General features: G+C 40.1%; 1 protein-coding gene across 4 annotated transcripts in view; it reads left to right on the forward strand.

Moving 5' to 3' along the window:
* Positions 1-25049, forward strand: part of GRIA3 (glutamate ionotropic receptor AMPA type subunit 3) — a 142343-nt gene that overhangs the window by 51618 nt on the left and 65676 nt on the right. For all 4 annotated transcript variants that reach the window (XM_058032486.1, XM_058032487.1, XM_058032485.1 and 1 more), the window contains exon 4: positions 10994-11181. In XM_058032486.1, coding sequence (XP_057888469.1) covers positions 10994-11181 — 188 coding nt within the window. The remainder of the gene's footprint in view (positions 1-10993; positions 11182-25049) is intronic.

Below are 25049 nucleotides of genomic sequence, written 5' to 3' on the forward strand. Positions count from 1 at the left end.
ACCCATTGTAGTTTGCTAACCATGCAATCAGATTTGTGAGGCTTTGTATTCGTGGAAGAGTAGTCATGCATTGGTATGATATCAAAGCAAATGGAATAAAAGAGTTCTTTTGTTTCACTGAATATCAAATTGAATATTCAAATAACATATAAGTATTTTAAATAATAATAAACACTTCCCAGCATAATTGTGTGTAAAGCCCAACATAATTGGAGTACTGAGCCTGTTTGGTCTCAAGGATGTGTTTGCTACAGCTGCCTAATTTAGCAAAGCAATTCTGAGAAAACATTAAGAACAATTTGGTTTGAACCTATGAAAACAGTAGGTATGTGGTTTACATGCAACTCCTTCCTTGTAATAGTTAATCTTCTGCTCTGCAGTGGAGTGGAATTTTCTATCTTCCTTTTCTTCAAGCTAACAATTGATAGTCTGTCTCAGATATATGTACATCCCACTTAGTCAGACAGTCCTTATCTGTGCACTTGTTGAACATGTTACAGTGAAATAACTAATTAACAGCATATTCTGTAGAGAATTCTGTGCCACTTTTAAAGCAGGCCACAGAGTACTTATCCTGAGATGCAGATATCCTATTTTGGTAAGTGATTTCCAAAGGCACACAGGACAGGTCTTTCAGAGGTATTTAGGCTTTCAACACACAGAGAATGACATTGTGAAAAGCAATGAGAATTATGTGTGGCTGTCATTGAAGGCAGTGGAATGCAGGCACCTCACCTGCTGAGGTTCTTCAGCATCTGCAGCTTAATTGCCTTTGAAAACCTGTTCTCACCATCCTACCCAAGTTGCTTTTGGAAATGAAAGACAGATGTCTGTGAAAATGTTGCCTCTACTGTACTGTGAAATGAGCCTGTTTCTGAGTCATAGGCAAATGTATTTGTTGTTTCTAGTTATTGCCATTTCTAGATCATTTAACAGAATCTTTAGTATTTACCAAGTACATATGCAAGAACAAGACTTTTTTTCTATATTTATTTATAATATAAAACTAAGACACAATTTTACATGTTCAGTGATTTTACTGCAGCATCATGCATAGATATGAGTCTGTAGTTCAGCAGCAGTTAACAAAGATCTAGAGGACAGGAAGAATGAAGAATGCATGACCTTTTGTTGATACCATTCTATGTTCATGGCGATCCAGCAGTGTACACTTCCATTATGCTAATTTTTGGACAAATTTTGAGGGCATATGCATGTCTGTCAAAAGGTTCTTTATATGCAGAACCAAGTTTTGCCCAAGGTAAGGTAAGGTTGAACTTCAGCAGAAGTTGCCTCTGAAGTCATATATGTCACCTGAGTCCAGTTTCCCTGTGAAGCCTGTCATACTGGTATTTCCAATTGTCATTTATCAGAGCAGTAAATTAGAAAAATTCTGCCCATGCCTAAGCAGTGTTAACTTTTTTTTTCTTATTTTTTTAAGTATCTTGTGCTGTAGAAAAGTCTGGATCTGAAGCCCAGACTTTGCTGATTTGTGGGGCCAACTCCAAGAATGCCTCTCTGCTTCCTTCTCCATCTGAGCACATGGGAACTGGGAGAGATGAAGCCAGAGCTAAATGCTTGAATCACATCCCTGTCTCTGTTTAGTGAATCCTTATGCTGAAATGTTTGCATATTTCTGTATAATCCAGTGTAGTATTTGACGTGAGCTGCCCTCCTAAGCTAAATCAGGAAGAGCATGTGCTGTAACTGCCCAGAGATCTGACACACACCTGGGGTATCTTCCCCCATCTGAGCTTACTGTCTCCAACCCCTGTATTTAAAAGGTGCAAAATAAAACAAAGCAGCCAAAACATATTCTGTGTGTTAGGAGAGAAGGGATATGTGATGCTAAATGTCTGATTTTTGGTGCAACGAAAAAGACTTCCAATAGCCAAATGCTATTACAAGTTTGGATAATAAAAGCAAGGCATTGTTTCCCCTTTAGTCCCTTTCTTGAATAGCAGGTGAAGCCAAAGGGATTTCCTGACTGGGAGGCAGTGGGAAGTCTCTAATCTGCAGGTTACATGAGCCTGTTGTGTGTCACCACCCTGCAGAATAAACCAGGTTATTTTTGAGACACAGAGCATTGTGCTGCAAGGAGGGGAGTTAGGTCACTGATACAGAGCACTGAGCCAGTCCAGCCTTGTTCTGCTGCCTCATCTGGGTGAAATCTTCTGGAAGGTAACTTGTTACCCCCAAGCTTTGTGCTGGGTCAGGTGTTGCTTATTGATGCCATGTGAATTCTCTAGTAACTTTGTAAATTGTCATCCTGTGGCATCACTGCAAGAAGAATTGGTTTAAAGCAGATCAGATCGTAGATTCGGTGCTCTGGTCAATGTAGGTGAACTATATTTGTATGTTCAAGCTCAATTCAGACCAAATCTGTATTACCAAGTAGTTAGCCAGTATACAGACTGGTTTAGAATTAGTATGAGGCCTTGTAATTAACAAACACATCATTGTTATGAAGAGAAATGTACTGAAAAATATAGGAAATACTGCTATATAAAAGCTCCATATTGCCAGCTATTAGAAAAAACAAGGCAGAAATAGCCAGTTAAGTGACAAAAATGAAACACATATGCAGACTGTGAATATGGATCCATAAATTATCATTTATATTACCATAAAAACTCATTTAAATTTCAGAATACTTTTAAGCTCGGTAGTCACCCTTTGATTGCTTTTTCTTTTTTTGCTCTTTTTTTTTTTTTGTGTTCAGAATAAATAAAAGGAAATTAACTTATGGGTTGAGATATGAAACACATTCCAGCTGCAAGGGCAATTAAAATGCTGGCTACTAAAGGGTGAGATGTTGATGAGGAGAGACTTTGAAAGGCTGATAGCATCTGTTAATGAAAATTCTCAGAGGCATAAGATCTGTTTGCTCAGGTAGTTTGGAAACTGAAAGTGTAGATAAAGGTTAGGAAGTGGAATAAATATTTTTCTAACATGATTGACTGAAGGTCAGATAGAATAATTTTGCTATGTCTGAGGACAATTCAACTAGCATTATTTTTTTCCAAGACATTTATATGAAGTGAATCCAGGGTTTTTTTGTGATGAACATGTATTTCAATTCATAGTCTGGTTACCATAATCTCCTGTGATTGTTTCTTCAAAGGAACAATATTTATCACTTTTTAGACTCAGTAGTTCCAAACACCTTAAGAGGAGGCAGACAGCAGTAGTACACACTCATGCTAAAAACCCTAATGTATCATGATATAGAGCTAACTTGTATTACCAATATTTTTAAGTTTACAGCATACTTTGAAATGATTTTTTTCACTCTTTGAATATATGAAGCCAAGTTTTAGGTATTTTCAAAATCCTATGCTGTTGATAAGTAAGTTTCTTTTTTCAAAACATCTACTGACTTTAACAGAATAAAGGCAGTGATTCTCTCTTTTGACTAAAAAAGTTATTTAAGCTTAAAAAGAATTAATTTTGTTTCCTTTCTCAGATGATAATTCCACACAATACTTTCCTTTTTAACTCTATATGTAGTTGTATCACAATTATTCAACTTTACCTGGAATAATAAATATTAGTTTCCATCCATTAGTATCCCAGCTCACTGGCCGCCTTAGCTATTCAGCTTGCTCTAGTGAATAAGAGAAAAATGCATTCTGAAATGCCATGTGGATGGAACGTGGCTTTACATGGAATGTAAAGACAGGTTGTCTTTTCTAGACCGGTGATTGTTGACTCTGTGGTTCCTAATAACAATAATTTTTTTTCTGAGATAAATATGTAAACACAACTAGGTCTGTACTTTTAACACGCAGTACATGAGCCTCATTGGCTGAGTGTTAGTCAACACATTGGGATTTTTGTTCTTTTTGTTTTTCAATTGCAGGTAGAGGTTGTGAGTGATACCTGATGGTGATGCTTTACACAACTTTGTTATTTTATGTGTTTTCTTCCATTGATTTCCATGCATGTTTCAAATACAGAAAAATTACACAGCATCACTCTCTCTCTCCTGGCTAGAGAATGTAAGAGACTGTCATCCAAATGTGCCTGAAGTTAAGGACAGATAAGTCCACTTAGGCCTCATTAGGGTCAGCTCACTGTGTCTGATGTCGGGAGGATTATGACTAGATACTTTCTATCCATGGTGACTAGATCTGTTTTTTTCAGTAACCTATGCACAGGGGTAATATAAAAAACAAACAAAGTCTGAAGGAAATGGTTGGTAATATCTGTGTTTCTTGGTTTCTTCTGTTTTTACCCAAAGAAACTTCTGATCTGATTATATTATTCAAATGCTTTTCAGCTGAAGGCTGGTCTGTTGCAAGGAGCAAGACTCCTTGCTTGCTCCACGCAAGAGGCAGTAAGTGAGGCTGCAAAACCATGGTTGTGATCTAGAAGAGATCAAAGGTAAGGAATCCAAGGGAAAGCCTCTACAGAAAACTGCATCTTGGCAAGGCTGTGGTATTGTCCTAAAGTTATGATGTTAGCTTTCTGATACCACTAGGATGCAGGATACTCAGCAAATTATTTATTCTGGATTTGCTGATGGCACTTGGAGCATGTCCTTGCTGGAGAATTCAGGGCACTCAGGGAAATTGGTGTCAGTGATAAATACCATAGGAATTTAACTCCATAGATTTCTATCTCACAGTGTATGTAACAGCACCGTGCTTACTGCCTAGTTTTAGGGTTTGGGCTGGACAGATGAAGCTCTGGACTCTGTAGATCTTCCCTGGTGTAGTTATCTGTACTAAGCCATTTCAATTATTTTTTTGTTATCCAGATATTCTAAAGCTTGGAAGCTAATTACTTTTAATGTTAATGTAGTTTTACAATTTTGCAATTTGCATGTAAAAAGTTTTCTCTTTGGGAGATATCTCTGCTATTCCTAGATCCATGTCTCCAGATCTCAGCACTGTCTGGTGACAGAGTGCCCTCACAACTCTGGTGGCATCAGCATCAGTGCAGAGGATACCCTACTGCCCATATCACTGGACAACACAATGCTCTTCACCTTCTGTCACTTCTCAAAATTCATTATTCCTTTTTCTGATTTTCAGTGCTAAGTCCACCTTTTCTTCACAATTGTTTACCTGTTATATTTTCAAGAGGAATTTACTCTGCTTTTCATGTGATTCCATCTTGTCTGTTCTGTTACCAAATCTGTATCCAGAAGCTCACTCGATATTATTCCTTTGAAAATTATTTAAATAACGATTTGCATAGCAAAGCTAAAACTAGAACACAGCTCTTTTGATAAACTTTGGATCATATCCTTGTACTGAGGTCTCCCTATCTGTCCTACACCAGATTTGCCCACAACATTGTGAAAGTCATATGAATAAGTCCCCCTGTGGAAGTGACAGCATTGCTTACGGCATCTTTTTGTCTTGTCCTTGGTTATTGAACTCTTTGATCCCTTACTACATTGCTCTCATTTTACACTGGCACAGCTTCATTCAAAAACAACGTAGTTGCACTGACCTAAAACTGGAGTAAAATGAGAGGCAAGTTAGATGCAAGGTTGTTATGAAAGAATAGATCAAGGTGAAGTGGGTTCAGAAAGAGCCATTTAGGGAGAAAAACAGGTATTTTACTTGCATTCAGCAGCTCTGAATTTCTGCAGTTTTAGCTGTATCCCATCCCTAAAAAATATGAACCAGATGGTTCCTGTAAATTCTCCTCTGCAGCCAGGCAAGTTCACATTCACTCAAGCAAGCTGTCATACCTATTTGTGTATATTTTTCTGTTTATGGATGACAGGTTGCAGTACTGTAGTGTATGTACAGAGTAAGCTAGAGGTTTACAGAACAGAAAAAGCAGAAATTAAAAAAAATCATTACAATGTGTTTGCTACTTGGTCTAGAAGGTTGTCTGCTACCAGAGTAGTGGAGTGTAACGCTTTACATGTTGGTTACTAGCTAGGAGTGATCAGGTCAAAACCAGATGGGTTGCACTTGCTCTATTTTATTTAATAATTTGAACATGTGTGAGACAGAAGGAGCATTCCAGGGTTGCCATCATTTACTGAATTGCTTCCTGGTGACTCTTCAGTAGCTTGTTCCTTGCTTCTTCCCCTACTTATGAAGTTGTTAAGCAGACCTGGGTTATGCAAAGCATACTTGCCCCATGGACATGTTGGGATTTTGGATAATGGGGAATTTTGGGGTTGGCTAGTTGTTTTTGAACTCGTGCCTAACATGGTGATCTGTTTGCTTTCAAATTAGTGTCAGGTTCAGTGCCAAACACACAGAATATCTAAGTATATCTCAACTTACCAACCTCTGGTACACTTGAAGTGTAAGCTGGCATCATAGCAATTGTATTTATCATGGGGGATCACTTGCTGGATGGCCTCCTTTTTGGTGAGTTCACTGTGCCCTTGACAAACACAGCTCAACACTTAAATCCCTGAAGTTCACTGATGGGCCAGAAGCATAGATCTCTGTATCATGTCCCAGATACATAGTTCTAAACACAAGTATTCAGATCAGAGCCAATGTTCATTCAGGTGGCACAAGTATGCTGCATGTCAGGAAAATACACCCCTCATAGATTGCTGGTATTCTGCAAGGCAAAAGGAAGAGCAAGTGCTCTTCTATTTCTGTAGGAGGCTAAAGGTCCAAGGTCTTAGCAAGAATGTTCAGGGAAAAGAGATTTACATAAGTGTAACTTTTTTCAGTAAGTACTTTGGTGCCAACTGCAAGGGCTCATGTGATGCTACAGATGTTCCATTGTGATCATTTAGTCATGTCACATTAATGATTGCTGTTATTTAAACAAGAGTAAGTTCAGTGATGTAGCACATAGAATTTCATATGGCTGAGCAAACTGCTGACATGAATTTTGCCTATGTGAATGTGAGAGAAGTTTTGTGAGCTTTCAGAGATGCAAAAGAGTAAAATGTCCTCTTCACTTGTGTTAGTAGGGTCAGTGGAGAGAAGCTTTTATCAAAGGAATAATCAGAAACACTGAGGCACAGACTTTACTTCCCTGACAGAAGTAGCAAGATACTGGCTGAATTTGTTTCTTAGTCCAGCTTAAGGGAGGACTGGCCAGAACGTAATTCCATCTGCATTGCTTAAAGTACAGAGATGCCATTGCAACAAATAAGATTTTCACTGCTTTATGAGAACTTTATTTAGAATGTTTTCCTTTTTTGCAAGCTTCAGTCTGCAAAACTCAAAATACTTGCTTCAGCTCACAGAGAGGCAAGCTGGGCATTTGTTTGGTTTTAGTTTTATTACTATGTTTACCTACAGCCCAATCATTTTGAACAATGTTTAGATGAGGCCTAGCTATTTGAATTCATCATTATTTTTAAAATAAGCCAGACAATGGCGTACTTGAATGTTAAGGCCAGGATCAGCTAAGCTTTTAGTGATGCAGATCAGATTGACCTGTGAGATTGCACTCAAAGATGACAGGAGCAAACTGTGGCAAGTGTGACCACAGCCATCATGTTACCAGATTGGTCTTAAATCTGTAATGCCAACTTGTTAATAACATAGTGCAGAGAAGAGATGTGGTGCCTTCAGATGAACCAACCTCAGAAACAGTGCTTCCAGAAAAATGCCTGCTTTGATCCCACTATTTTTCATGTCCCAAGGTATGACTAAAAAAAAGAAGTTGAAAGATCAGATTGGGGTCTAAATAATTTTTTCTTCTGGTCTGTATTGGTGTTAATGATTATAGAATGAGCAGCCACTGAATTTTGTGATGATATTATGATCCCTGTTTCAAGATAATCTCAAGTTTTTCTTGCCTTAACTAATATTTTTTGGCTGTCTTGACATAAGTAGTATGAACTGGCAACAGTATTGGTGAAATCCCTTCCTGCACATCTGCTCCACAGACCTGTGGTGAATTATCAGTTCTTTAGTGTTTTGGAGTAAATGTGATGCACACCAGACAAAGACTTTGGATCAGAGATAGTTGCCATGGCTGGCTGTTGCCTTCTCCCTTAGGGGGAACAAGAGGAGAGGTACCTGTGAGAGTTCTGCACCTCCAGGGGGCTGAGGGATGAGCATTCATGTGTCTCCTGAGGGCAGGGTGTGGACAAGCACCATGTGCAGGCCTGGTCAGTGACAGTGCACGCAACACGGGAAATCATTTCCCTGTCCATTACCCAGGCAGTGCTCCCAGAGTGGCACAGCTTGCATTGTTATGCTAGAAAGAAAAGTTCACATTGCAAGATAAAATGGTCCTTTTAGTTAAACAATCATGCTGCTTATGTAACAGCTCTTTTAATGGTAAAGTACAGCTGGAGCCTGGAACATGTTGTTTACAGAAATACCAGATAAGGGAAATGATGTAAAATGCAGTAAATGGTGCTGGAGGCAGTAGACATGGGGAGACACCTGAGACTGGAGCAGTGAGGATGCAGGTGGCACCTTCCTGTGAGAGCAGGAGGTTTGAGCTAAGCTTTAGTAAACCAGGAGAATGGACTCTGTAAAGGTCACCAGAGGACTGGTCTAAGGAGCTGCTGCAGGAAGGGCACATGGTTCTCCTCAAAGCAAGGATGGGAGAGGGCCCAAGAGAGAGGAGCTGGTGCAGCACAGACAGCGCCCATAGGGAGGATTTCCAGAACTGGCAAGGGTAGAGGGGACTATGATGGTGAAGATTTGATGTGACAAGGAGAAAGAGGAGGAAGAGAAGACAGAAATTACAAAGCTCTGGAACTTTTTGGTCTTAGTTTACTGTAATTGTATTTTCATGCATAGGAGTAAGGCTGCTGAGTAATCTTGTACTTTCTTGAAATGGTAACCACTGACTAATACACATGCATACAAAAATACACATATACTCACCCACACAAACATGCAATTGCACAAAATTACGAAAATTGCCCGACTTTCTTCTGAGATATTCAAGGTTTGACAAAGCAAATTCTGACTCAGTGTTAGTTGAAACTGGGATGCAATGGCATCTTCACTCCAGCATATTAATTTTCCTTCTTTCCTTGAGGTAGTTTACGAGCTTTGTATATGTCATTAGCAAAAAACAGAGCTACAGATATGTTTGAAGTGTCAGTTTTTCATAATATTTTCAACTAATTTGTTCAATCTGAAGTAAAAAAACCTGGACTTATGGACTGTTGTTGTTTACAGCAAGCTCAAGGTTCATACTTAGATGTTATGTGAATGATGAAAAAAAGTTGTAAATATTTATTACTGACTGAAATAATGTATTTTCAAAAGCACATCTTTGTACACAAAGCATTTGTAAATCCCCATTAGTGGTATTTATGCTTCCACATAAAAATTCCTCATTTGCAGCCAACTGAGTATCTTAGGCTTAGATCTTCCTGCTACATGTAATGCAATCACAATGCTGTCACAGACATCAGAACCATTTTTGTAAAATATGATGTTAAGGAAGACTGAGTTCATTGTGCTATACATATGTAAATGCCTCTCTTTCAGTAGTCTCAGAGGAAAGAAGATGCCAGAAAGAATTCTCAACCAGCGTACATATTAATTGTCACCACCTTTCATAGGATAGTAAAGTGCACTCGTACAAAGAAAAGCATTAAGAATCAAGGAGGCTGCACAGGGAAAGTGAGGGCATTTGAGTGAGACCTAAGGAAGTCACACGGTAAATTATGATAATCTAATTGTAATCCAGGAAATCATTCTTCCCTTGTTTGTGTCTGTGATGAGGTAATGGTGCAGCTCCTCTGGCTTCACACAGCCACAAATTTACAGCAGGCTGTGGAAGATCAGGCTGCAGCACAAGTTCTTTGTTATTGTTGTACCTCTGCAAGGATGTCTGAGTTCAGAATAGCTGTTGGTGTAATTTGCAGCAGCGAACATGTTGTTCCTCTGTAGCTCAAACTCCTTTCAGTTTCAGAGAACTGGTTATCACAGAGCACAATTAAGTGGTTGTTGATCCTGTATGTTTATGTGGTTGTGTGTAAGCTTTCCAAAACTGGCTGTGGATAAGAAATCCACAGTCTGACAAAATAATTGAACTGATATTTTTGCAAATAAATGATCTGGACAGAAACAGCGCTCATATGGATATGCTTCAGTACAGTAGAACTCTACTGAAAACCACTGGGTGTATTTGAAGTAGAATGACCTCTGTCTCTGATCGGCATCTGCTCAGAATGGAAATAATTAGAACTATGCACAAAATTAAATTTTCTGAATGAAAACAGGTTCCCAGCTACATATTAAAATAAAGGGATGCAAATCAATACCTGATGATTTCTACATTAGCATGACTTGACAGAGATTGTCTTTAGTTCCACCACTTTTCACTCAGGGACTTGACTTGGGTTCTGCCTTTTGCCGAGGCACAGCTGTTCACAAGAAATTGAAATGCTGTTTGCCTCTGTAATTTCCCACTGTGTAGTCCTTGGTCGTTCTGTGCTGCTTCTCTCCTGTGTAGAGGATGCTAACTGAGTTGGTATTACCTTAATGAACACATTGAAATGTGGTTAATGCTGCTAGACTCCATATTTAAAAACATTTTTTGAAATCAGAGTGAGTGTCACTAAAGTACTCTCCTATGGCTGTGGCTCCAATGACTGGTACAATGACTTAATTGACATTCTTGTGCAGTGCTTGGATCCCTGCCAGTTAATGACCCATTGCTGCAGTCTGCACAGGCAAATCACCCCTTTTGTCCTGCTCCTCAGGCTGATGGACCTCTGCCCAAGTAATGGCTGCAGGCTCCTATTCTCAGCTGGCACAGACCCCAGCATGACCATAAACATCCCTGAAAGGATCATAATATGGTATATTGGACAGATTCTGCTAGTGATATTCTTGCAGTGATATACCACCAAGATGTTCTGCTGAAGTTGGTGACTTTGCCAGTGGCATAGCTGAAAGGAGAAACTGGTCCCTACACTGTTGTTTCCTCAAGCAGTGAAGCACTTGCAGGCTCTCAGCTAGTCTGTGTCCCTTTAGATGATGCAAGTTTTTGTGAACCCTTTGTCAAACATTCAAAATAGCTTTTATTTTTGTTCTGCTTTTAAATGGTTGTATTGTCTCTTCCCCCACAGGATTTTCCATTCTTCAGGCAATTATGGAAGCAGCAGTACAGAACAACTGGCAAGTGACAGCCAGATCTGTAGGAAGCATAAAAGATGTTCAAGAGTTCAGAAGAATTATAGAGGAGATGGACAGACGGCAAGAAAAAAGATACTTAATTGACTGTGAAGTAGACAGAATCAACACCATTTTGGAACAGGTATCTCCTTTTTTGAAATTGTGATCTCTCTGTGACAGACATCATCAATATTTCTAGAACTGCTTATTTTTAGGGATTATTAAGTATCCTTTGAGATGTGAATTCCAATAACCGGCCAGTTACCTAGTAAAATTAAAATGTCACACTGATGCTCATAGTTGGTGGCAGCACTTACATGTAATCTACCAGGAAACATCACTGTGATATTTTTTCCCAAATGTTAATAATGAATTTTTTTAAGTAGATAAGGAACCTAGAACCTCAGCTGCCCCATTAATGTTACTGGAATCAAGGCTACTTGTAATGATTGCAAGACAGGTGCAGTTTTTTAAGTGGAACATGAAACTAGAAATAAAAAGCCAGTCAAGTATCACAGAATCATCTTAAAGAATTCCCAGAAGGAAATCCTGCTGATGAAAAATTCAGCTGGTAGTCCAGGCAATTCATTAGTACATTTTGGTACATAAAGTCCTCCCCTCTGCACAGCCAGTGCTGTTGATGGGCTTAAATTGTGGGTGATGTAGTCTGAGCACCTTTGTGGGGCAAGATGCATCTAGAGTGACTGTTTTGCTCTTGCATGGCTTTCCCAGTGATTGCTTTGCCCCAGAGGAATGGCCAAACCCTCTGGCCATCCCAGGCCATTGCCCCCTCTGCCTCTGTCCCTGGTTGTGCTGTGCAATGTGCTTGAAGAGGTGCAGTAACAGATACAAATTGTCAGAAGCAGACACAGGACAGTTCCCTGCTGCCTGGGCTCACAGTAAAGCTGGTGCTGGTGTGGCACCAAATCCATGCTGCTTGGTTACTCACAGGCATGTGGGAATTCACTTGCACTAAGACTGAAAAACCCTCTGATTACTGCCACCTTGTAAATTTAACTGTGGGTTCATAGTATGGAATAGATCAATAACATTTAAATTTCATGAAGCATTAGCATATCTCTTGGAAATGTTGTATTGTAAACTAGCAACAAGCTGACCTCAGTGCCATAAACCCTGGGAAACATGAAAAATATATTCACTGTGTTCCTTCTCAAAACGTTCAGTTCCTGTCAGGCCTTGAGGTGTATCACAGAGGGTCAGGCTGTGGGGACAGCCAGGTGCCACAGCTGCTTCTTACAGAGCAAGGAAGGAGGTGCTCAAGGGAGCAGGGCACAAGCTGTGCTGGCCCCTGACTCTGACAACTGCTGTGGTTGTGATGCTAATACACAGCATTACATTTTAAGCTGTATTTTTAGGCAATATGGTGAGTGCTGTCTTTAAGGGAATTCATACTGAAAGGTGTAAGAAACTTCTCCTTTTTTTTTTTTTCTGGTTGCTCCTGTTCTTGGAAAAGATGCAAAACACCATACCTGCTCACAGCCCACTCTTTTGAAAATGCTGCAGGAGAGCACTCCTGAGCCAAGCTTAAACAGCTCTGTGGGCCCCCTCAGCTGAGATGAGAAGCAGGCCTTTTGTTTGATCTGACTTCATTTACATTTGTTCTCATTTTTTCTTCTATTGTCCAAGTAAGAGAAAAATAAGCCAAACCACTTCAGTGCCTACAAGGAAAGCTGTATACCAACCAAACCATGTAGCAAAAAAACTGATGACTCTTCTGCTAGTATTCTAAATTCAACTCTCATGAAGTTTAAATTTTGTTAAATGTATGATTTGGTCTTCTGTCAGTGTGATTAGCATAGGTTAAGTAAAAATTTGCTGCTGGTGTCCCCAGGTTTCCCCAAACTCTACTCTTCCCCAATGCTAAAAATATCTTCTGTCAACAATTTCCAGAGGTTTTTTAATTGGATACTGAAAAGCAGTGACTTCAGTTTCTGCAGGGAAAGTCAGTAATGGTGGGTGGACCCTAGGTTGATGGCTGAACAATTATTGTTTGTAAGCTTTTCCTTCCATCTCCTCTGCTTACCCTGTTATCGTCTCATAAAGTAGTTAAAAGTTTTCACAAACATGTGTCATATTTAAATCCATCCATCCAGTTTGCTCAAGGGAATGGAGAGTTGTCTTTTTTTCAGCCAAGTGTGTTTGCTGATAGCATAATATTGAGGGGAGAGATAAGTCTGGATTTGCATATTTCAAATCTAGCGTTTTATTGCAGTTTAAAAAGTCAATTCAGTGCTATGTGTGGAGTTTAGGAAGGCTGCTCAGCTGAGAAGCAGTAACATCTGAGTCTGGTACCACTTGCTGATGCACATTTGCAGATGGGTGTGTTTTTCCCAGTGAAAACAAAAGGAAGCCAAGACATCCTACCTGTCTGAGCTGCTGTGTCAGAGCACTGAGGGACAAACTGTCCCTTTGGACACAGCCTGCCTCTACCCAGCTGCCTCTCCATGCCTGTCCCTTTTTTGGCCTCCTAGGAGCAGAAATCCAAAGGTCAACCCTCCTATTAACTTCTGGGAGTGCTGCCTGCCCCCAGAGAGGGGGTTTATGTGGCTACTGTGTGGCACCTGCTATTTCACTCTGAGTCAGCAGCGGCACTTGCCAGTGACCCTGGATTTCAGAGGCTTAAATAGAACTTATTCAAGAAGAAAAGTCATAGCAGAAATAAACAGACTGTAAACCACTAAGCAGTCTACACACGCACTGAGTTTGCTATCAGACTTTTGGGCTCTTGGCCAGCCCATTCAGCAAGCTTGTCAGTGCTCTGCTCCAGGAGCCATGTATCATGGCTTTGTGTTAGTGCTTGGATTCAGTAAGAGTGACCTCTTTTCCTGCATCAGGCTGGTCAGTGTGTGCACTTCTCTTCCTTTGATCCTTTTTTCAACCAGTTCAGGGTATATATCTCTTCCAAAAATTCAAGCTCATCCAAAGACAATTACACATCTGGGGATTTTCTTCTGAGACTTCAGGTCATTCTGGAATATTCTGTACCTTCCCCCAGTGAGTCAGTGACCTTGAGTATTCTGTATGCCTTTAGCATATGGCACATGTGTGTATGTCCCTACATTTCCAAGGCCTGTCATATGAAGAATTTCTCTTCTCAGGGCTGTCTGGTAACTGATCTTCCCAGCTGTGAATATAAGGTCAGGGAAAGAGGGAACCTCAGCTCCTACTCTGCCTGAGTAAGCTGTTTTGTGCCAAATTTCATACTGTAGGCTGATTTGTTTCCATTCCCCATCCAGAAGATTTTGTGATGAGATTATATTTTGTCCTGGAGGTGGATAACCTGCCCAACCCTCTTCAGCTGTAGAATAGAGGGAAGCAGAGAAATCAGTAGTTATTCTGTAAATTGCCGTCTGTTTGTTCACCTGCCCTGTAGTTCTATAACCACTGAGCATGTGGATCTATATCCCCCTTGCACAACAAAACTATATCCAATTCAATCATCTACTGGCCTCTCAGGCACACAGATAGCAACACTTATATCATGCAAAATTCATAAGCTCCCCACACTTCTTGTCCCTTGATGCTAAAATATTCTGTATTTCTTCACAGATAGATATAAAATTTTGTTCTCATAAACAGAAGAACATTTTCTTCTGAGAGCTAACAGTAAGCCTTAGCCTGCTCAACTATGTATTTAGAGAAATGTTTTTGAGTTAAGAAATATGTTTTTCTTATTCCCAGGATAATAAGCTGTATTTCAGACCAGAGTGGCTTTATGTCCACTTAGAAGAAAATCTCCTGAGGGCAAACAAGGAGGAAGAAACTCCATTCAGAATCAAAATGGTGAAACTTTACAAAAGACCTGTTTATTCCAGAGCCTGCATGCTTTTATCAAAAGGTTGCTATCTCCAAACTTAGTCATGAGGGTTAGGCTCCAAGGCAGTGTCTGTATTAAGTGAAGGCATCTCACAAAGCAAAAGCAATATTACAGTAGAGAATGTAGTCCCCAAAGTTTTACAATGACAGCCGGTCAAAGACAACTTAAAGTGAAGCCTCTCTGGGATTAAGGGTAATCTGATTGCCTGAACTCTGTCCTGTGCTCACACTGACTGACGACCTTCTAGTCTGAAATTCTGAGATTAGATGTGCAGGTTTTCAGTACAGCCCCAGCTGCATCTCCCTGCAGAGCTGTTCAGATCTCAGAGTGAGCTCACTGCACAGCAGCTCTCACATCTAGGGTGTCATAAGAATTAACACAGAACTGCAGTATTGGGTTGATGAACAATCATTAAAAATAACAATAGTGAAAACTGTAATTGAAAAAATTCAAGACCACTGTCATGTAAACTTCCTGCTTTATGTGTTCCATTATAAACAGATGGCCTGGGGGGGTTTGCCTGTGTTCTCCATGGCAATTTAAAATACAATTGCCTACAAATCCAGAGGGTCACTTGAAGCAAAGCTATGAGTAGCTTCAGCTGCTGCTTTGCTTTTGAAGCCCAGCAATGCCATGTCCTCTGAAGGCACTGCACTGCTCGGAGCAGCCCCTCCAGAGCAGTGTGCCTGTCACCTTCTCCAGGGCTCAGGGCCACAGCTGTGTCACAGGCTGATTTTATCCTCTGTCTGGAACTGTGGGGTTCAGCTGAAGCTCCAAGAGAGTATCTGCTCTGTAGACTGTTGTGTAACATCACACTGAAACTGGTACAGTTCATATTTACATTTCCAATCAACTAGAAACTTAAAATTTAGGACATTTCTTCATTAGATACCCATGAGTATTGTTGAAACCAGGATGTAAAGGAGAATGAAAGGTCACTTCTTTCCCTTCACACCCAGCAAGTTTCAGTAGCTCCTAAGTCCGTGTGGGCACATGGGGAGGAAAGGGGAATTACTTAGGTCAGGCACGCTCAGGAGGTGGCCAGCAGAAGAGTAAGAATGGGATAAGTCAAAAGTGACAGCTGTATCTGCCTTAAAGGGCCTGCTCCTGTCAGCAGAAACTCATAAAGGGCAGGAGATGAATTGCTAAAGCAGAGAGAGTAACATCTTGGGTTAATTGCCCCACACACAGCTCATTTCACACATACCTGAGGAAAGGATTTTAGCTTGTAAAAAGGAATGTCTCTCCAAAGCCATCATCCAGATTTCATAAAACAAGCGAGGTTCTAAATGACAGGAATTTATCAGAGCATTATTAGTCATCCTGCAAAATGATTGAAGTAATGGCACACAAAGCTTAAAAGTGTTCAAAAGGCATTAAAGAACAGTTTTAAATGTATCTGATCTGTAGTAATAATAATTAATCCAGAAACATCTCACTGTGAATGTGGAAGTTTGCTGCCAAGCAACTATTGTTTCTTGTGCCAGTGGTGTATGAACCTGAAGTCACCTTTAGTTTTTATTTTTCTGTGATTGTAGCAGTTGCTCATTTTATGTTTTATGATAATTTATGGGATATTAATGTGCACACCGATGCACAAACATGCATCTGCTTTTAATACTTTGTCTTTTTTTTACCACAATATTTGTAGTATTCTGTTATGCTGTTACAGTCATACTTACATGGCAACCTCTGCATTGCCATTGAATGTACAGAGAACCAAAATCTTTGTTTAGTTATGCAGTTGCAAGTACAGAGTCAACCACTATCCTGAATATGATATTTAAATTGATATCACTGTGCTCATACAGAGATTGTATTTGCTTTGAACTTCAGTTAATAGGTAGCTGTAAAAGCTCAAATTGCTGCACAGCTCACCTTTCTATGCAGCTTTTCATGCACAGAAATGGTGCATGTGTTTGCCCTGAGCCCTCTGAGGGTCCCGCTCACTGCTGAGCCTGTGTCCACACTGTCTGAGCTGCTCAGGTTGTTACCCCTTGTGGACCCTCAGAGGTCCTGAGGGCCATTGGCCCTCACCTTTCCCAGCTGTTGCATTTGGTGAGCTTTGGGAGCAGATGGACTCATAGGTGATTCTTGTGCCATACCTGAACTGGAGGACAGGATTTGGTCTTTAATTAGTTCTACAGATATTTTTCAAAAACAGCATTCACAAGAAGCATTTTTAAGACACAGTATTTGAGGGAAAGGGAGAGCTGGCTATAATTTGTTCAACATGTGATTCCCCAAGTTTTTGTCTTTCCCTATTTGTACATCTCTCCATCTCTAATAGCGTTGGGAATCTTTGTCACCTCTTCTAAGCTCCTGACTGATTTTCAAACCACTCACTCAGTCATCTCCTCCAGGCTTTAAAAATCAGTTTGTATATAAGTTGCTTTGTTTCAGTCCTGGCATTTAAATGTAGTTCTTTCTCCTTATACATAAAGGATAAGCCCTTTCATCTTAGCAGACATTACCTTAATTTCTGCATCTGTCTCTCAAATAGTTTAATGCTTGAAACTCTGCTTCTAACCAAAGCCTTTCCTTAATTAGTTTCCAAGGCAACCAACCATCTTGGCGACAATTCAGATGAACCAACTGCAGGGAGAGGAAGGAAACACACTATCAAAATGAATAGTAATAGCACAGTACCACTGTGCAAACAGGCCTTGTACATCACCAGAGACAGCACGATAGTTCTGGTGTCTCATCAGTTCATTTACAAGGAAAGAAGTAAAAGAAAAGCTGCACAAGAGCGTGTGTCTTTTGTTCACAGCTCACTAAGCTGGGATTAATGGCTTCAGTGTGGTATGGATCACGTATCTGGGGGAGGAGGAGAGACACTGGGGCTTTCCAGGGCCCCTCGTGGACCAAGGTGTTCCCAAGTGCATCTCATATGGAGCACAGCTACAGTGCAGTTCAGATTTTCAGAATGGGAGCCACTCCCCTGGGCTTTTTGAGCCCATGTGCTGGTGGTGCAGTCTGGAACACCCTGGAGTTCATAGCTACAGTCTTGTGGGGAGACATCCCCAGAAGTGAGCTCCAGAGCTGGGATGCAGGGCTGGGCTGTGTTTGCTGCAGGCTCCAGCTGGGTTTGGGTCAGGCATTCTATGGCAGAGCACATCCCAGTCCAGCCTCTCACTGCTGGAATTGCACATTCATAGGGGATTCCTGTCTCTTGTCCACTCTTAGCTGTGCAATTCCACCTGCCTCTGGGGAGCAGATTTAAGACATCAGGGGGAGCTTGGATTATTTTTATAGAGAATCAGGCCCTATCAATCAACTCAACTCAAATACAAACTTACCCCACAGAATCCAGCCAGTGAGCTGGAAAGCAGTGTAATAATTTTAGAGAAAACTAATGTTCCATGGCTTAAAAAAGCCCATGTTACTAAATTAAATTTGTTCGTGTCACACCATAGGCATGCATGTAGAGGTATAATGGTGAATGTATTATTGGAAGCTCTGTCTTCCAAAATGTGTAATAAATAAAATTATCAACAATATACATAGATACTTTAAAAATACCTTAAATATCTTCTATCCTGGGAAAATGCATGTAAAGAATCAGAAAAGAAGAATATTGCTGTATCTCTGTTACCTCATATGAGTAAAACAGGCTGCCCTGCTGCATAAAAATCTAGTAAAAATAAATTAACCCTTTATAATCTTTTTCAGTTCATGGTTTATGCACCAAGTTATATGGGAATACTGCAGAGTGCTGCTAATAGTGAAGCAGAATAAACCTTTCAGACTCGTTGAAAGCATTGAAAATAGCAAATTGAGTGCAATTCCAGTCACAGTATAATGCTATTTATAATAAAAAATAAGAAAAAGTAACCTTGTCTTTCCTAGAGGAGATTGCACTATTTTTTCTAAATTTTGTAGGGCATTTGAAAAGGAAAGGAAATGCTTAAAAAGGGGAAAAAGAAAAGAATGGCTACTATTCAGTATTTTTGGTCTGCTTGAAAGCAGTGCTCTGCAGTACAGAACCCCTTCCAAAAAATTCTCGTGTGAGCACTGGGACTGAATTACTGCGACACTTCTGGGTTATATCCAAATAATAGTTTGAAGTGATCCTGACATGCAGTAATAGTTTATATAAGCAGAATTCTTTTTCCAAGGACTCTTGTCCAATTCCAGGGAATAACACTGGGGTTTTACTCTGACATGCTGATGGGAAGTACAGAGAAAATGAGAAATGTGTGTGTTTTTAAAATGAAAACTGTATGACTCAGTTTACCTAATTTCTTCCTTTCTTCCCCCAGTGAATATAGATCCTTTTATATTTTGAGCAGCTAAGACTGAAGAAGTTTATGCTGTGGGATATGAAAAGAAGAAATGAGCATTGTTTATGTGTGTCTGTGATTGCAAGGGTGTTGGATGTACAGTTTCCTGGAACTGATGCCACAAGGGACAATTGGGTGTCTCGTGTACCACAGGGTTTGGGCACATGGTCCAAAGGGCACTAAAGAGCTGCCTATTAGTGATGTGGATGCACCATTAAATTGTGGGACAGTGCTGGCTTCTGCTGAAGGTTTGGACAACTGGGAATAAATGTAATATTACTATTATTAGCAATCTTTGTGAAAGTGACTTGAGGTGTTGTGAAATTTAGAGAGGCACACTAAGCTACAAGTCAGCTTTGGTAATGATGGTTTTGATCTACCTGACATGGACTTGTGGGTCTGCAAGAGCTGCTGGGGAGCAAGGGGGCAGCAAAAGGAAAGAGAGGGCATGGGAAGCTGGAAATAGGGATGGTGAGACCATGTTACACGGGACTGGAGCTGAATGCATTATAGATTGAAGGAAATGTAACTAGGAGTGTTGCTCGGAAAGCAACTTATCTGTGATTTCTGTGATATCTGAAGCCTCCATGGGAAATCTTAGGTGAAATTTAAATTTCAGAAGAACCTAGGATTTTACAGAGGCTTGAAAAAGTACTGGTACTTCCTTGAATGGTAAATCATCTTTCATGATCATTTCTCAAAGGAGAATATTTCTCAAAAAATATACTAGAACAGCATAGATAATTTAAATATTATCTCCTTAAAATTACCTGTGTGTGAAAACCACTGCTGCAGAGTAGCATATGTAATAACTCATTTGCTTCCCATAAATACAGCTGCAAAAAAACTCCTCCAGAGCACAACTGGATTTTTAGTTCATTACCCTTACTTAAGAATCTAAAGAATTCACTATTTAAAAATTTTATGACTCATCTCTTCAAAGAAGCTGTCTGGGAACAAGTATGTTTTCGTGAAGGTATCTTGGCAAAATAATGGGGAAAGGTCTCAGCAATTTTGAGTATCCTTCTTATATAGCACAAAAAATTTTTGTTTGGTTGTAACAGCCCTTTGTATGTGATCATGTTTTTAGTGAACTAGCTTCAAGTGATGAAAGGTAGTTTAAGTTTTGATTATTTTTGACATGAAGGTCTTTGTGCTGAAGGATGTGAATTGTGAAGAGAGTTGCAATCCTGAGAGATATACCACTGGTTTTGTCCGTCTGAACAAAGAAGAAATTTTGATAGAAAGTGTATGTCATGAATTTTATTCTGTTTAAGAGTAAATAATTGTGATTAAGAATAGCAGTTACCAGAGATCATAAAACTCTTCATCTCTGTGTGCTCTGATCCAATGTTTTGCAGTCCAATATGTCCTTTAACAATAATTGTGCCAACAGATCAATTAATGTGACAATATTGCTAAGTCATATCAAGGAAAATGAGTTTAAGAAAATTTTTTCAGGTCACAGAAGATTTTGTCAGCACAATGAAAGAAATTAGGGGAAAGTATCATGCCCTCAGAACCAATGTTGCAGTTCGTACTTTTTTTCTGAAATAATTTCTAATGTAACCTTTCATGCACAAATTAAATGTGCATAAAATGTGTTCCACAACACAGTCTTCAATCAGCAAATGTCAGATTAGTTATGGAAAAAGAAGTTGTAGCCATATGGAGGGAGAATGGAGCACCACACATCTTTCAGATGTTGCATTTCATTACCCTCCAAGGACTAACATGTACAACCACCATCTCTCTGGAGATGGCCTTAAAGCAGAATTTCACTGTTGATGTGACTGTCATGAAGGAGAGAGGCAAGGCAAGGAAGGACACAAGGAGGCCAGAGGGGGGAAACCTAATGAAGTACTTCAGAGGCATCATTTCCCTGCTTCCTCCAAGCACATCTTTGTCCTCTCCTTCCAGGAGATTCCGGTTCTCTAGGAGAGGATCTCCCGTGAGAGATTCGCTGCGGAACAGCCAAAAGCTGTTTGAAGAATGTTTCATATGCCCAAACAAATGATCTTGATATTGTGCTGTAGAGAAAAGCACAAGGTGGGATTTGGTTATAAAATGTAGTCACAAATGTATAAGGTGGCAGTAGCATGGAAGTGAAATTCTTAGGTCCACATACTGCAGAAAAGTACAAAATACACCAATTGGGACTGTGTGGATTTGTGACATTCTCTAAAGGGCAGGAAGGCTTTGAAATGGTGGATGAATTAATCTCAAATATATATTCAGTTATTTTTTATCTGCAACAAATAATATGTGTGTGGAATCTTCATCTTAATATTTAACACATTCTTCATTTAATATTTAACTCAAATTTAATATAGTACTCATTCTTCATATAAATGAAATCATTGTTTACTGCATATTTTACAGCATCACTATCCCTGGTGGCCAGATTCCTGTCCCATTAATACCAAGTGAAGAGATAAATTGCCTTCCCTGGGTTTGCACTACAGTTACAGTCACAAGGTTTTGACCCTTTGTGTGAAGGAAGCAGCTCCTGCAGAATGTGGAAATGGTTTTGTCTCTGCAGAATTAAAGGCAGGGCAGGCACCACTTGTTTGGCAGTGACAGACCATCAGCAGCTGAGATGTATCTTTTGTCCCCATGAGATTGTGGTTCCTGTGGAACCTCATATATTGGCACTGGTGGTGTTGATGTGATAGAGTCAAAATCATGACTCAAAAAAGCCCTTTTTTATAAATATACTGAGAGAAGATTGAACCTTGTCTAGTGTTTATAATCCTCAAAGGGAATTTGGTCTTTCTTCAGAGGCTTCTGTGTAAATTGGAAAATAGGTGAGTGGGCTCTGCCAGCTTACAGTAAAATTGAGCTACTGGGATTACAAGGAATCTTATTTTTACTGTGGTATCTGGTTAGATGAGGAAAGTCCTGTTCCCACAAGAGAAGTTTTGTTTTCTGTTCTCCTACCGTTTTTCCTACTCCTGTCTGGAAAGTTTATGTGACAAGGGGTGACCTGTGCAGAGCAAACACAGTGAGCAATGATGATTTACTACTGTCCATTGCTCACATGGTCACTGACACTCTAGGGGTGACCCCTGCATTGCTGTTTGTAGTGCACTGAGGCAGAGAGCTGCAGTGCCATGGATGCAGACCCCATGGGCAGCTCCCCCAGTGCAGGAAGGGGCTGCAGGAGTGGGCAGCAGGCCAAGGAGAGGACTCTGCAGTTCCTCCTTTTGCTGAGGGGTAGGAACAGAGCTGAGATGCAGAACTTGCAGATGGCACTCAAGAGAGGTTAAACATCTTGCTAACATCCTGACAACTTCTTGGGCCTTGCCTTCAGTTTCTATTAAACTAACTGGATGGTCACCCTGATACTCTGTTCCTTTCCTTTCTTCATTTTGTCCTGAAGACAAATGAGCTGGTTCTGTAGGGTGCTGCATCACCAGGCACAGCTTTTCAGTCATTCAGTCAATGTAGAGGCAGGAGCTGCTCAGGTCTGAGATAAGCTTCAAGTAACTCCATCCTCAGAACATAAATGCTTTCAATAGGGCTAGGAGGTAGAAAACACCTGACCTGCTAGCCAGGTCAGAAGACAGTGTGCTCCACCACAATTTGGGCTTGCCAGACTGTTGTTGCTATGCTTGATATCCCTCTGTTCCCATGAAGTGCAATCAGCACTGACAGCTCATCCTGATGATGCTGTTAAAATTTTTTTATCCCTGAGTCCATTTATCAGCTTTGTTTGTTTGCTGTGGGAAAGAAAGAGTTGTGTGATGACTTCTGACATTTGCTCACTGCTTTGAAGGCAAAGGTGTCATAATTATATTTCTATAGTGAGGTGTAAAGGCTCATTATTGTCTAACCAGGGATAACTAAGTTCTCCTGTCTTCAGAAATGTGCGTGTACACTTGAAAAACAGTAGATTCTTTTTTAAGTGTAGGCTTTTTGTGACAATGGAACCCAAATTAATGTATAACTAGCCTCAACAAAAACACTTTTTAACTCTGATCCTATGGGAAATTTCATTTTGCTTACTACTGTTTTACTAAAACAGAGGAAAGAAGAGCTCTAGAGTTAACACTGCCTCATTGTTCTCAGATATGGTGAAAATGGAAAGACACATTGCAGCAGGTCAGATCTCTGCCTGTCATTCCATTAAAGTGGCATATTTCTGCCACTTGTCAGGTATGAAAAGCATAGTAAAAATTTTCAGACCTTCTTTGTGGCAATACTGCCTGTCAGCATCAGTATTTTATGTTATGGGAAGATCTAATAGACTCATAAAATATTGTGGGTTTGAGCTGCAGATGAGGTAATCTGTACTTTTGTGATCTAGTTTTTTTATTTCTTTTCTCATTTGTAAATAAAGGATGATATGTCCTTTGGTCTGACATCCTGGTCAGACTAAACTGACCAGATTCAGTGGATTCAAGTGTAGGAAAGATATGCTCCTTACAGGTAACAATTGGACATGGTAGTTTTCCTTTCAGTGCTGCCAAATTCATGATAGCTCCTTCTCTCAGTAAAAGTGCAAGCATATCCTCTTAGCTTGTATTTTTCAATGCCTTTTTGAAATTAAAGCCCACAGAGGCAGGAAGGTGGATTTAAAAATGACTGAACTGCTGGGCTTAGAGGGTTGTGATCAGCAACACAGAGGCCAGCTGGAGGTTAGTTACTATTTGGGGTACCCTGAGGGTACTGGGGCTAATCCTGTTTAACATCTCTCTGAGGGATCTGAAGGTTGTGGGATGGAGTGCAGTCTCAGCAAGTTTGCAGATGATACCAAAATAAGAGGAGTGATACACTAAACCAAGTGGTTGTGCTACAATACTTGACAGGTTGATGAAGTGAGAAGAATGGAACCACACAAAGGGAAGTGCAAAGCCCTGCACCTGAAAAAGAACAACCCCATGCACCAGTACAGACTGGGTGGAGGCTTCCTGGCTGGAAAGCAGCTCTGCAGAGAAGGATCTTGGGGTCCTGGCAGTCGAGCTGACCACAAGCCAGCCCTGTCCTGTCACAGCAAAGGCCAACAGCATCCTGGGCTGCACTGGATTAGCATGGTCAGCAGGTCACTAAAGGGGACCCTTCCCTTTTACTCTGCAGTGGTGAGGCTGCATCTGAAGAGCTGTGACAATTCTGAGCTCACCAGTGCAGCAAAAACATGGGTGTCCTCATGAGAGAACTGCCACTATTGCTTTAGAAATACTACAGTGGTTCATACCAACTTAATATTAGCCAGTTAATAGCTTTAGTGCTATCTTCCAACATTTTAGGAAAAATCTGAAAAGGCAAAAAATTTGTAGTTGCTTATTTGTTATAATCATGACTGATGCAGTGGAAACAAAATTGTCTTTATGCTTGCATTTAAAAAATAACTCCCCTAGGCAGAAGGAAAAGTAAAATTGCCAATGGTGATTTAATTTGCCAATCAGGCATATAGGTCTGTACTTCAAGTAAGCCTGCTGCTGACCTGCAGATTTTACTTTTATTTTGAAAGCAGATACATTTTAGTTATGCTCCCTCTAGATGTTCTCTTAATTAATTGGGAATATCCAAAGAGTTAATTAAAAATACAAACTTTATTTGATTCTATATCAAACCTGACATTATGATCTTTTTATCTACAAAGAAAGAATCATGTGGGATCAGAAATCTGAATTATTCATTATGATTTCCAGCTATTTTTTTCTCTTCTCCTTTGTTCAGTGTAAAATCTTATAAGCTTTTCTTTCAGTCAAGGTGAAAGCAATATTAAGTCTTGGAAGTCAAACTTACGAAAGACATGTAGCTCTGTGAAATCCTTGCCCTGTAATCCTGGCTTTCTATTCACCACCACTATTCAATATCCCACTTTCTGTATAAGCTTCACAATATATCAGCAGTTGATGAGATTTATTTGTTATACTCCTG

This window comes from Melospiza georgiana, chromosome 12 (assembly GCF_028018845.1).
Source record: "Melospiza georgiana isolate bMelGeo1 chromosome 12, bMelGeo1.pri, whole genome shotgun sequence".
NCBI lineage: Eukaryota > Metazoa > Chordata > Aves > Passeriformes > Passerellidae > Melospiza > Melospiza georgiana.